The 12,583-nt window shown below is 38.5% G+C and overlaps 1 protein-coding gene across 2 annotated transcripts in view; it reads left to right on the forward strand.

The window, feature by feature from the left end:
• The window catches only part of TMTC1 (transmembrane and tetratricopeptide repeat containing 1), a 710,718-nt gene that overhangs the window by 659,662 nt on the left and 38,473 nt on the right, over window positions 1-12,583 (forward strand). For both annotated transcript variants that reach the window (XM_011979572.1, XM_011979573.1), the window contains one exon: window positions 8,881-8,989. In XM_011979572.1, the coding sequence (XP_011834962.1) occupies window positions 8,881-8,989 (109 nt within the window). The remainder of the gene's footprint in view (window positions 1-8,880; window positions 8,990-12,583) is intronic.

Here is a 12,583-nt window from a genome sequence, read left to right on the forward strand (position 1 = left end):
TGAGCCCTTGTGTCTGGCCCCCATCTCTTTAAAACAAAGGATGAGAACAAGTGATCTCATAGAACTATCTAGCTGCAAGAATCTGTGGTTTTAACTACGACTACAGGTTTCTGGTCTCTTAACTGAGAAGTACAAGCAAAAGAAGACCAGAGAAGAACTTGAAAGTCCCTTTTCTCTCCAGAGGAAGTACTTACATTGTAACAGCATCCTGCCTGTGCTGAAAAAAACCCATGTGTGAGGCTTCTGGTAGAAATTTGAGCTTGGAATCTTGCTGGAGAGGAGAAAGGAGCAAGTGGAGCTAGCATTTATTGCCTCCTTCTATGTGCCAGACACTCTGCTAAGCACATCACTCATGTTCTTTTATTCCACCCTAACAGGAACCTAGAGAGGTAGAGATTATTTAATAATAAGCACATTTCTCTTTGGCCACTGGGGCTCCTAGGGAGGAAGCATCTAACACATCATTCAGCTGGTGAGGGCAGAGCTGAGATTTAGACAGCCATAAGCCTGAGCCTAAACCCAGGGACATGCATTAAACTGCATCATCAAAGCATCCATTTAGCTATGGGGTAAATGAATCCTGACTAAATTAAGTTGTTCTCAGCTGCCTTCCCTTTTAGGTCCCTACCTGGAAGCATTGTTTTTACACTTTCCCTTAATCCCTGAAGGATTTAGCATATGTATTTGCATGCACTTTGAAGTGAAGCTGGCTGGGGGCTAGTTTATCCCAGCCCACCTCCATGCACAGAACCAGCCCTGCAGTTACAGAGGAAGGCACAGTGGGGCAGGTGTTGCGCTGCCTGGGTGCAGAGCAGTGACCTCATCCAGAGGATGACAGACACCAAGAGTCGTTCCAAAGGAGCAAAGGAGCGGAACTCAGGACTAACCTTTCCTCAGGACCTACTCTGTGCCATCCCCAGTGTGAGGTGTGTGTGTGAGCTGCATCTCCATTTCTGCTGCCCTGTGACTAGATAGCGTCAAAGCTTTCCATCTTGCCATTTCTCAGTTTCCAGATGGAAGTAGGGTAGGATGGGGGGTGGCAGGGCCTAGTCTCTGAATGTTAACTATTAGGCCGGTGCTACTTTTGCACCACCCTATCTAATGAGTGTGACTGTGAATTGAAATTTTTTTTTTTTTTTTTGAGTCGGAGGTTCGCTCCTGTCACGCAGGCTGGAGTCCAGTGGTGCGATCTCAGCTCACTGCAACCTCTGCCCCCCGGGTTCAAGTAATTCAACCTCCTCAGTAGCTGGGATTACAGGCATCTACCACCACGCCCAGCTAATTTTTGTATTTTAGAAGAGACAGGGTTTCACCATGTTGGCCAGGCTGGTCTCAAACTCCTGACCTCAGGTGATCCACCCGCGCTGGCCTCCCAAAGTGCTGGGATTACGGTGTGAGCCACTGTGCCTGGCAAAAACATTTTTTTAAATTCTTTACAACCACATAATATGAATCTGTGTCCTCCAGACAGTTCCATGTGGCTTCTGTGAAAATTCAAGCAGAAAAATTAGAGCGAACCCCTAGTAAACTAGATGCTGTATTTCCATTACATCTCCCAGGTGTGCTCCGTAAACTTGAATCTAAAGGAAGCTATACAGAATATAATCTGATTTGCTTTTCTTTCTGTACAGGAAAGATAGTAGAACCACAGGAAGATGTGTGCTCTGTAAAGATCATCTCAGTCAGACATTTACCATTTGACTTTCACAATTCAGTGTTTTATAAGAGCTGGTAAAGTCAATATGCCAAAAAAGAAAAAAAAATGATCTTTTTCATTTGTGAGGAACATCAGTTTTGAATCCAACAATAACAAACACTCCGATAAAGGAATAGTAATGAAGAGGTCTGCCCGGAGTTCCAAGTTCACACCATGGCTAATGGGAATTTTACTGCCACCAAGAGGGTCGCCAAATCCATTTATTTCTGTTGCTGGCATTTCCTACATTCTCTCCAAATGTCAATACTTTTTCAAAGCAAGCATCTGCTTTCAGTTTAAATGAATATGTCATGAGACTTTAGACAGAATCCAAAAAGTTCTCTAAATTGACAAACTTATCCAGTCCTTAATTACTAAAAGAAAAATGTGGCAAAACCTTGTTTGCTTTTGCTAAATATCTGTCACTGACATGGAGCTATGAAAGTGAGATGATGCAAATGTTTTTACTTAACACACAGGAAAAACAGTCCCTATGCTGTGTAACCAAACGGAAAATTCCCTGTGAAACTATGAGTGTTTAATGGCAAAATTTGCACATTCTGAACAAGATCTAATTTAATGTTTCTGTTTTGAAATCAGTGATGATGTCACTGGTCCCAGGAACACATTCTCAGGAATTTTTTAGCCTTTTGGAAGCTCCTGGGGGAAATATGAGAGAGTTGAGTTTTGCTGCAAAATATTAGAAGATTTTTATTTATGTTATGATGGATAACACAGGAGCTAAGACTTGGATATGCAGTCAAGGATATTCACAGTAGAGCCCCTGTGAGAGAGAAAACTGCCTCTTCCCATTGCAATATTCGCCCAGAGTTCTACTCTGCCTAACCCCATTCTGCCACATTTCCTGCTATCCAGGAGTATCTTTCATGAGGCAAATTAACCAGCCAGTGCCACCTTTCTCTTTTGGTCAGATTGTCCCGGGGAAGTCTTCTTTATTCTGTTTTTTTAGCTTTCAGCATCCTATTTTATTTAGCCTCCTATGCAGGTTCAATTGATCAGGCAAATCCTGCATGCAAAACCAGGGCAGAGTTTCTTAAAGCATGGGCTAACATCCATGCTAAGCAGAATCACCTGAGAGGTTTAAAATCTTAATGATTCCTGGGCCCCACCCAGACCTGCTGAATCTTATCAGTCCTGGCATTCTGCATTTTACCAAACACCTGGAGAGTTTTATGCACCAGAATTTCAGAAGTGTTGATGTAAGGGAGAAGTAAAGACAAAATATTTTAGATCACGGAGGATTATTATCAGTCATCAGCTAGTGACGCTATTTAGCTGTTAAGGAAATTCCTGATGTCGCAGGGCAATAATATTGCTGAATTCTGTAGCACTTTTTACCTATTTTTAGGTATTACCTACTTTTATGCTTTTTTATGCTTACCTGCACTTTTTACCTATCCAGGGATCCCTAAGAGTTCCATCAGTGCCAGTTGAACCCCCTACCAGAAGCTCTGACAGTCCTTGTTGCTCTTAGTGTCTTTAGTATCACATGAGTTATTAAAAGGATTTAGAGTTTTCTTTTGTGTGACTCCAAAATCAAGTGTGTCTATGCCTGATTGGACAGGATATATACTGATGTTCGATTTTATCTATTTTTCACCAATTACGGGATAGTTAACCCAGGCCTTTCAATATAACTCAGAAAAATGACCCGTGGACTTGGTCAGTTCAGAGAAAAAAAGTTATTTTAATATTTTTCCCCTTTGAAATTGACCTGTCAATTCAGTCTAAATGGCTAAATTACATTTAATACAATGCTATGAATTTAGGTATGATGATTGTTAGATTAAAAATCTGTTGTAGGGCTGGGCGTGGTAGCTCACACCTGTAATCCCAGCACTTTGGGAGGCCGAGGCAGGCAGACCACGAGGTCAAGAGATCGAGACCATCCTGGCCAACATGGCGACACCCTGTCTCTACTAAAAATACAAAAGTTAACTGGGCGTGGTGGCACACACCTGTAATCCCAGCTACTTGGGAGGCTGAGGCAGGAGAATCGCTTGAACCCAGGAGATGAAGATTGCAGTGAGCCGAGATTGCGCTACTGCACTCCAGCCTGGCGACAGAGCGAGATTCGGTCTCACAAAAACAGACAAACAAATAAAAATCTATTGTGGTATCAGACACAAAGAAAAATTACTCTTATGTGTAACCTAAACTTTTTATGAATAATTTGAAATGTGGAAAGCTATTATTTAGGAGAGACTGTATCAAAAACACCACATTCTCCTTGGTTTTAAAAATTAAGAAAAGAATAGAGGAGATAGGTTTCAATGGGTGATTTTTAAAACATTAAATTAGTTAATAATAAAAGCCAAAACATAGACAGTACCTACTGTGTGCCTGAGACACATGGGGGTCAGATAATTTGCCTAAGGAAACACAGCTAGTAAGGGGTAGATGTAGAGTCAGAAGCCAGTCCTTCTGGTTTTTGAGTCTGTGCTTTTAACTACCATGTAGTGGTAAGGTGGATAGGTGGCTTAGCAGTGTGCTTGGTAAGTAACAGATTTTCAACATGTGGATGCTGTGCTTCTGATTTTCTTATGATTCTAAGTTAGGCTTGTGCTGCTTCTGTCTTCCTTAGGATCACATCTATAATACTTAAAGAACTGTGGAAACAAAAATGAAACATGGGGAATCATATTGTCACCTTTTGTCAAATTTTATTCAAATATTGGAAAACTTGTTTAAGGAGATTTACAAAGATTTAGAAATAAATAGTAAAACTATGGGTTTTTTTGGGAAAAAAAAAACTAATGCAGCAATTACTGAATTTCTACTCTGCACAAGTCACTTTTCTAGTCTCTGGAACAGGAGGAAAAAAGTAAGATTAGTAAGATGTAGGTCCCACCTATGAAGGAACTTGAGACCCAGTGGTCGCAGAGGAATTGTATAACATTTCAGTGAGTGAACACAGAAATGCCAAGTGTGGCCTCAATGGAACAGTCTAGATTTGAAGTTCTAAATTAGAGTCCAGGTCTTATTGAAGCTGTGTGAATGGGGACAAATCACTTGAGCTCTCTAAACCTTAGTTTTTTATTAATTTGGGGTGATGGTGTTTGGTATTTTTGTCTAAATCTTTGAAAGGGAGCTAATTATGCCAAATTTATAATGCTTCATGAGAATTAGAGTAAATTACTTAGCATGGTCCTTGGCAGAGACTAAATGTTCAGGAAACAACTATTGCGAAACATGCAGCTTAAAAAACTTGTCTGCATGGCACATTCACTGTTAGATGGAACTGGACCCCCCTCCCAAGAGGCAGCAGTAGGGTTTCCCACATGTACTTCACTAGGGTCTTGGAGAAGAAAAATACAGAGGTCAGAACGGGGCTTCTAGGTAGCAATTTCCTACCATATTTTTCCTATGATGATAAAAAAAAAAAAAAAAGCTGAAACATCAGAAAGGTCATATATATGTATACATATGTTCTTAGTTTTGTTATGTGTTTTTAGGAGCTTTGAGCTGGGCAAGTCAGGGAAGGTGTCACTGGGAACCAGAGTTGAATAAGAAGGAGGGAAAACCCATGTGTGAAGTGGTGAGGCAAGAACACCAGAGTGAGAGACGGACGACCTAGGGCTAGTCCCTTCTTTTTGCTTAGGAGCAGAGCAAATCACGAAAGCTCTCTGAATCTCAGTCTCTACTACTGTAAATTGAGGTTGGATTCTATCCATAATTCTCAAATCTGGGTGATTGTCATATTCATATGGAGGGTATCCTATTAAGAGGCCAAGCCTCAGAGCACTAAAGTCTTTTTTAAAGCATACCCAGTGATTTTTAAGGTGCAGTGAAGATTATCAATGGAGTAGATCATTGTTAGTTACTGCAGAATGGATGCCAAAGGCAACCCAGTTTCACTGGAGTAGTGGTTACCTGGGTATGTTTGGAATGCTGGTCAGAACCATATTATAGAGGGTTTTAGTCTAAGAGTCTATCTGTAGGTAGTTGGACATTAATAAAGAATTTTATATATGGCAATGTGTTGAAAGCAGTGGTCTAGAAAAAGTTCTTTCAGTTGTCTGCACATAATAAAAATGAGAAGAATGAGAGAACTAAAAGCAGATGTGTAAACCAAGGCATTAGCAAGCAAAACTGAGTAAGGTGCTGAGTAAGTCTGCAATAATGCAATAGTATTGTCGAACTGATTTTTAATATGAGATAATTATCAGAGAAACATGTGCTATAATACAGATATGAAAAAGGGATGCTACTAACATCAGAAACAGTTTGAAATGAAGTTTCAATCTCACATAGTAATCACATTACTGTATAACCAAGGAAGGTTTTATTTAGATGAATTATCTTCTCTAAGTTATTATGTCAAAGCCACACCTATTCCATAAGCTCCCACCAATGGGTGAGCAAGAGAGACTATAGAAGAAATATTGTCTTCATTCCTCTCCCTTTTAGAAACAAAAACAAATCACCACTTATCAACTTATTGGGCTTTCTTTAAAAAGAATTTAAAAATATCTCTCAAGGTGGCATGTGATGTCTGTTAGCCTGACCCATTGGTGCTTAACAACACTCAGCGGCTCCCGGGCAAAAGGAGAATCATCCAGGAGTACACAGCCAAAAAGAAATGTCCTCTCTGCCGGAGTTTTTGCATCTTGTAATACTCATATACTAAATTAACTACATGATGAAGTGTTTTTTTTTTAAAGTCTGTTGGTCTCTCACAGGATTTTTAGAGAATGATGTTTTTTATCAAGAATCTGGGTTCTTGGTGAATAACTTTGATGCTAATCTTTCCATTGTGTCACATGAATGCTCATGGGCAACCTCAAGCATTTAGGTTCATAGACTGTATTGAGTGGTCGTCTTGCTGAGTTCATATGTAAAAGGTCTAAGTTTTCATTCTAACTGATGTGAGCCATGACAAATGAAAACCCTTAAATCATTGCTATGACGATATTGTGAGTTTTTTTTTTTCTCTGCTGATTTGAAGAATATCTAAGCTAAATTATGTCCCAAGGGACTTAATTTTCAGCCTTAGTTTTCAAAGTCCATATCTTCCTTTGGACTTTGAGAGGATTTCCAAATTAATGTTATTAAAGATTCATGCATTTTTAGAGGAAGAGTTCTGCTAACCATAAAATAATAGACAAATTAGTGGGATACAAAAATACATTTCATTTAAAAAACATGTGCCAATGGAAGAATTACATGAAGGTATATTTAGAATAGAAACTTGAGTGTATGTAGTGGACTTCCATGGAGTCTTATGGGTACTCTTTAAATGTTTGTCCATGAAATGAGTGGATGAATAATAAAGCACCAAGAGAGCTGTAATACAAATTAATTATAACCATGCCACTTGAAAGCCATCCCAAGGACAGTCCACTTAAGGACACGGGTGTTATACCTGTTCTCAAGGAAAGGACTTTGCAGAACAAGAGCCCATTAGGAGTCAGATAGACCCTAGTAAGGAGAGTATAGTATGGACCACCACCACTCCTGAGAAACAGCTAAGTGCTTGACATATAATCAATAATGATAAATATTTGCTTCATTGAATTGTTAAATCCAAGGTCTATATTGGAAGCATGGTGGTTTTTTTCCCCAAGGTCTGATAGGAAACTCCCTGCTAGTTGAAATTGCCTTATGTAACAAGGCAATCTTCTAACACTGAAGAACTCAAACTTATGGAGTGAATATTAGTTTTCCCTCTATGTAACTTCATCCTCAGAAACTGGAGCTGTAGGGATGGGGCATAGGGGATGGAGGGGATTGTATCAGGAGCTGCTGTCAGCTGCCTTTGATACCTCATGGGACAGTTCTGCTGAAATCGCGGCGTGCATACAGATCACCTGGGAATCTTTTGCAACTGTAGGATCAGATTCACTAGGTCTGAATGGGGCCTGAGATACTCCGCATTTCTCACAGGCTCCCAGGTGATGTTGTTGAAACTGGTGTATGAATCGTACTTTGAGCAGAAAGGTCATTAGGGGTGGATTTCTAAGAAGTTAGAATCAGCAGATACGGTATGATGGAAGAGCACTCAGCAGACTGATTATATAAACATAGATGAGTCACTTGACTTCCCTGAATTGAAAATTTCTCATTAGAAAAATGAGTATAATAATAGAACGATAATACCTACCATATGTGATTGTTGTGAGAAATACATTAATAATGTTATGTGAAAAGATATGAGGGTATATGGCACATAGTCATTGCTAAATCAATGCACAGTAAAAACATAAGCACACAACTCTATATTGGTAACTGTTAAAGAGGAGAGGACCTTTAGGCTATGTCCTTGCTATAGTGCAAAGGATTCTCTTCTTCATTGCACAATCACAATGTCTAGCACTTAACGAGAGACCAGTGTCTGTGGAACTGTATTAATAGCAAACTGGTCACTTCGAATACTGTACATTTTTGGCCCCAAAGACGTTGATATCAGAATAATGACCCAATGTCTCCTCATTGGATTTAACAGGAAAGAGAACTTTTACCCAAGAAAATGGTAATGACTTTTGGGCCTTGAATCCTCTTTAAAAGGAAGTGTCATCACTGGGAGAAGAACCAAATGAAGAAGTCAGAATTAGCCTCAATTTTCAGTAAAAATATGATGATGAAACGTCTCATTATTCTTAACCAGCCGGTGGTCACAGTAGTCTCTAATTTCATAAATTATTTATGGAATCTTTTCGCTCTTAGATATAAAACCAAAGTTTAACGTTGGCAGTTTGGCCTGGTTTGTTTCTGGAAGATACAGCCACTCTTAGGAGCTCAGCCTGCAGTGGTGTGACCAGTACTACAGGGACCCACATATCTTCACATCATTGTAAATTGGCTCTCATGCCACCCAGACAATGTGCCCCAAATTGTTCCTCTGAAGATCAAAGTTTCTTATTAACAAACCTGCAAAATATTGACTATAACTCTCGAAGAGTGCACAGCAGGAAATAGAAGGTAGAAAAAAGTGGATAACCTGAAGCGTAATTTACATCTTTACATCTCTTTCCATGGAGAATTCAGAGAGACAGAAAGTGTTAACACCTTGAGATGATGTAGTTTAATTCATTTGCAATAAAATCCAGAGTGAATCAGCTAACCTTTGCTAAAAGAAATGAGATTTTTAGAGTCTAATCAGAGGACTGAAACAAAGTGTTATTAAAAGATGTTCTCCCCCACCCCTTCGTTATTTTCTATAGGTCCCAGGAGAAAAAGGAAGAAGCTATCACCTTACTGAAGGATTCCATTAAATATGGTCCAGAGTTTGCAGATGCATATTCAAGCTTAGCTTCGTTATTGGCTGAGCAGGTAATTGTTTCACACAGTAGTTTTTTTCAATGTTATTGTTACATGTATAAATTAATGTTACACAGATTTTTGCACTAATGATTTAATTTGTAAACCCATATTGGACAACCAATCTCTATGTCAGTTTCTTTTGGACAAAAATTACAAGCCTAATTTTCTTCTCTCTGTGTAGTGTAGGTGGCCTTTAGACAAAGATGGTCCATTATTTGCCATTGATATATTCTCTATCACTTTGGTACAGAATCTATCAAGAAAAATACGTGATATTTGCTGTTGTTATTACTACTTACTTGTAATATTTTTCTGAGGAATTACTAGTGCTCTAAGATCTCTGAGCTCAGTATGGAACCATTTGATAATCCTACAAATTCTGTTTTAACATCAGTTAGAATATTATAGAGACTCGTGAGACAGGCTCCTAAGAGAACACTTTTTTATGGCATAAAACAGATGTGTTTTAATCCCCTCCTTCTTTTCAGTCGTGTCTGAATGATTTGATACCAGTTTTCAGAGTCTTAGATGCATGACCCCTGCTATGGAGAAACAGATATAAGTTGTCTTCTCTCTAAATTGATGATACAGTTTTGTTGACACACATGGTGCCCTTGATAGACAGTAGATTCTGCTACCATAAAATTGCCAGATTATCTTTAAAACTCAAACTCAACATCTCTGCAACATGCCCAGCAGCATTCAATTGGCTTAAGGGTAATAAGTGATTTGCTACTATATGTCAGTTTTGTAGGGAGCAATTTGCATCAAAAATTTTTGGAGTCTCCAACAAGAAGCAAAATTAGGACATTCTATGAATATTTAAGTGACGGAGAATATAAACCTAGTTTTTTTGGTCTTTCTCCCTGTAGGATAGGTGGGCTTTAGATTAAAAACCTCTGTCTGTGTTGGATGATTTTAATGCATGCTTTAGTACATTGTGTGAGCTAAAATGGCCATGGATGTGGTCTGTGCTATACACTGGCAGTCCTTAGCTGCCCTTGGCTTGTGTTGAAACAGACATAGGGACTGGCTGCATCAGTGTTGCTTTGTCTCACCTCACCCCAGCCCCTTCCTTTTCATGAGCCCCTCCCCCTGTCTCTGACTGGCTGCTTTTTTTGTATAACATGCTGGTTTCTGACCAAATGTTACTATATCAGAGAGGTCTTCTGAGATGACCCTTTGTAAATAGCAACCTTCCCCTGCCCATGATGTTCTCCACCACCGTGTCCTGCCTTACTTTTCCTATAGTATTTATCACCATCTAAAACACATTTATTTGTGTATGGGCTTTCTGCCACCATTAGAATATTTGACTCTATGAGAATGGCTATGTGTTTTAATCGTCTAAGCTCATTTTTAAAATGATCAAGATGTTTAATGATGTTGAACTTTATTTTAGTTCCTTCTGTAGTATCTTTGCATTCAGCCTATTAACAAATTTTGTAGCAGATGGAAGTTTAATGTATACTTTTTCCTTAGTTATGTGTAAGAAGTGTCAGATGACTTATTTAAAATCGATTATTTGATAAATTTAATCTTTTGTGAACTGCAATGGTAAATTGCTATCAAGTTAGTGCATTTTGCATATTTGAAGTTGTGAACAATTGTTAAGAAAAACAAATGATGACTAGGATCATTATCTTTTCTTACATACAAAGGTTCATCTTGTAGCACTTTCCTGTTCTACATGGGAATGTAAAACGCTGTGAGATCTAAGAATGTAACTGAAAGATTGAAAAGTTCTGTCTTCTGCCCCTTTGGCAATTGATTTGAGCATGAACACGATGAAGCAGCTGTTGGGCATAACTCAGGACTGCCTTCCCTTCTGACTTTCAACATCCTATCTTCAAGTTTTGAACTATTTAGTCACAAAAGAGTGCATCAGATGTGCAAGAAAGGCACAAACTGTTAGAGAAAAACCCACCTAGCTTAACATTTTTTTAGTAGTAAATGAATTCATTTCTTGGTTGCACAACTTTATTTAACAGCATCCTGGCATTTCAAACACCCGGAGTATATGAAATCAGTATTGACAAACCTTGGTCAATGTGTAACATACAGTGAAGCCATCCCCTTAGTCAAGCGACCTGTCCTTCATTGTCACCATCTGTCCCCATGCACGGCCCACATGGATTGTGGCTGTGGGTCAGTCTCATGCCAAAAAGCTCTTTCCTACACTTAGCTGAAATCACCCATTTTGCATGCAGTTTTTCAGAAGCTGGATGAAAGGATTCATTCTGTATTTACATCAGCCTGACATTCTGTATTTATGTCAGCCTGACATTTCTGATTTTCTAGGACTTTTTAGTTTTCTTCCTGTGGTACAGTGTATTGACTACCGTTTCCAGCTCTTTCAGTTGGCAAACTTGATAACAGTTTTAGTGAAATAATTAGTTTATGTCTTTGATTTCAAAAATGTTGTGAAGATCGGTAGCAGTTAGGAAGCCCTGCAGCATATCTACAGAACCTCCTTTCCAGGTTGACCTTTATCTTATGCCAGACTCTTTGGGTAAAGTTATTCAAGCATTCGTTAATTTGTTGAATTATATTATCATCTAGCTCACCTCTCTCAGTCCTGTCTACAGGGATGTTTTGAGATGCATTTTCAGACACCTGTCAAAATCCTTCCCCTGATGTAAGGCTGTGAATCTATAATAAAAAAGATAACTAGGCTTATTTGGTATGCCTTACGCTTATTATAAGCATGCTGCTGTCTGTTAACATCATTTCCCATCCTCAGTGCCAATAAAACCGTGAATGTAGGATTTGTCGACAACTAATATTGTGTTCCTTACTCTGTTGTAACCTGAAGGGAGAAATGTAATCTGTTTGCGCAAAGTAGGGGATTTAACGAATTTGAAAAATAGATTAATGAGTTGAAAAGACATTATATGGTAGAACATATTAAGGCCATAATGGAGCCCAAGTTTTAAATGGATAGATAATAGGAAGTAAAGGTAAATATCAGAGGAGAGCGTTCTAAAACATCTGAGGAAGAAAATCTTGTGGAAAACACATGGTGTGTTTTCAAAGAGGCTTTTATATGCATTCTGGTGTGAGTAGTTGAGAGCCTTGTTTGCAGAAGAAAGTGAGGGAATGGATAGACTATCATGGAAAAAGATTTTTATGGTACATAGGGACTGTCAGCATGTAAAGGTTGAAAGGAAAAGAAAAATAGAAACTTAAGAACTCCAGGTCAGAACACCTAAGAAACTGAGAAGATTTATGACCACTGATAGACATGGATAAGCCAGACAGAAGCAAGATTTTAGGAAAGAAATAAGATGAGTGTCAACATTGTTTCCAGTTAAACAAGTAATATAAATATATAAAGGAAAGTGTGAAAACTCAGAGAAAATGACATACATCCTTTATTCATAATATAATACCTGGAGACAACAAATATTATCATTCTTTAATATTTTGCATGTCTTTTAAATATATTTATGTGTTTCCATACTAATATTTATACACTGTTTGTATCCTGTTCTTTTCATTTGCCATTAAATTGTACATACTATTATATGTTTTTTCATAGTGCTGAATGACCTTCATAAATCCCACTTAAATGGCTGCTTACTGATTTATCAAACTGATTCA

This window comes from Mandrillus leucophaeus, unplaced genomic scaffold (genome assembly GCF_000951045.1).
Source record: "Mandrillus leucophaeus isolate KB7577 unplaced genomic scaffold, Mleu.le_1.0 Scaffold203, whole genome shotgun sequence".
Classification (NCBI taxonomy): domain Eukaryota; kingdom Metazoa; phylum Chordata; class Mammalia; order Primates; family Cercopithecidae; genus Mandrillus; species Mandrillus leucophaeus.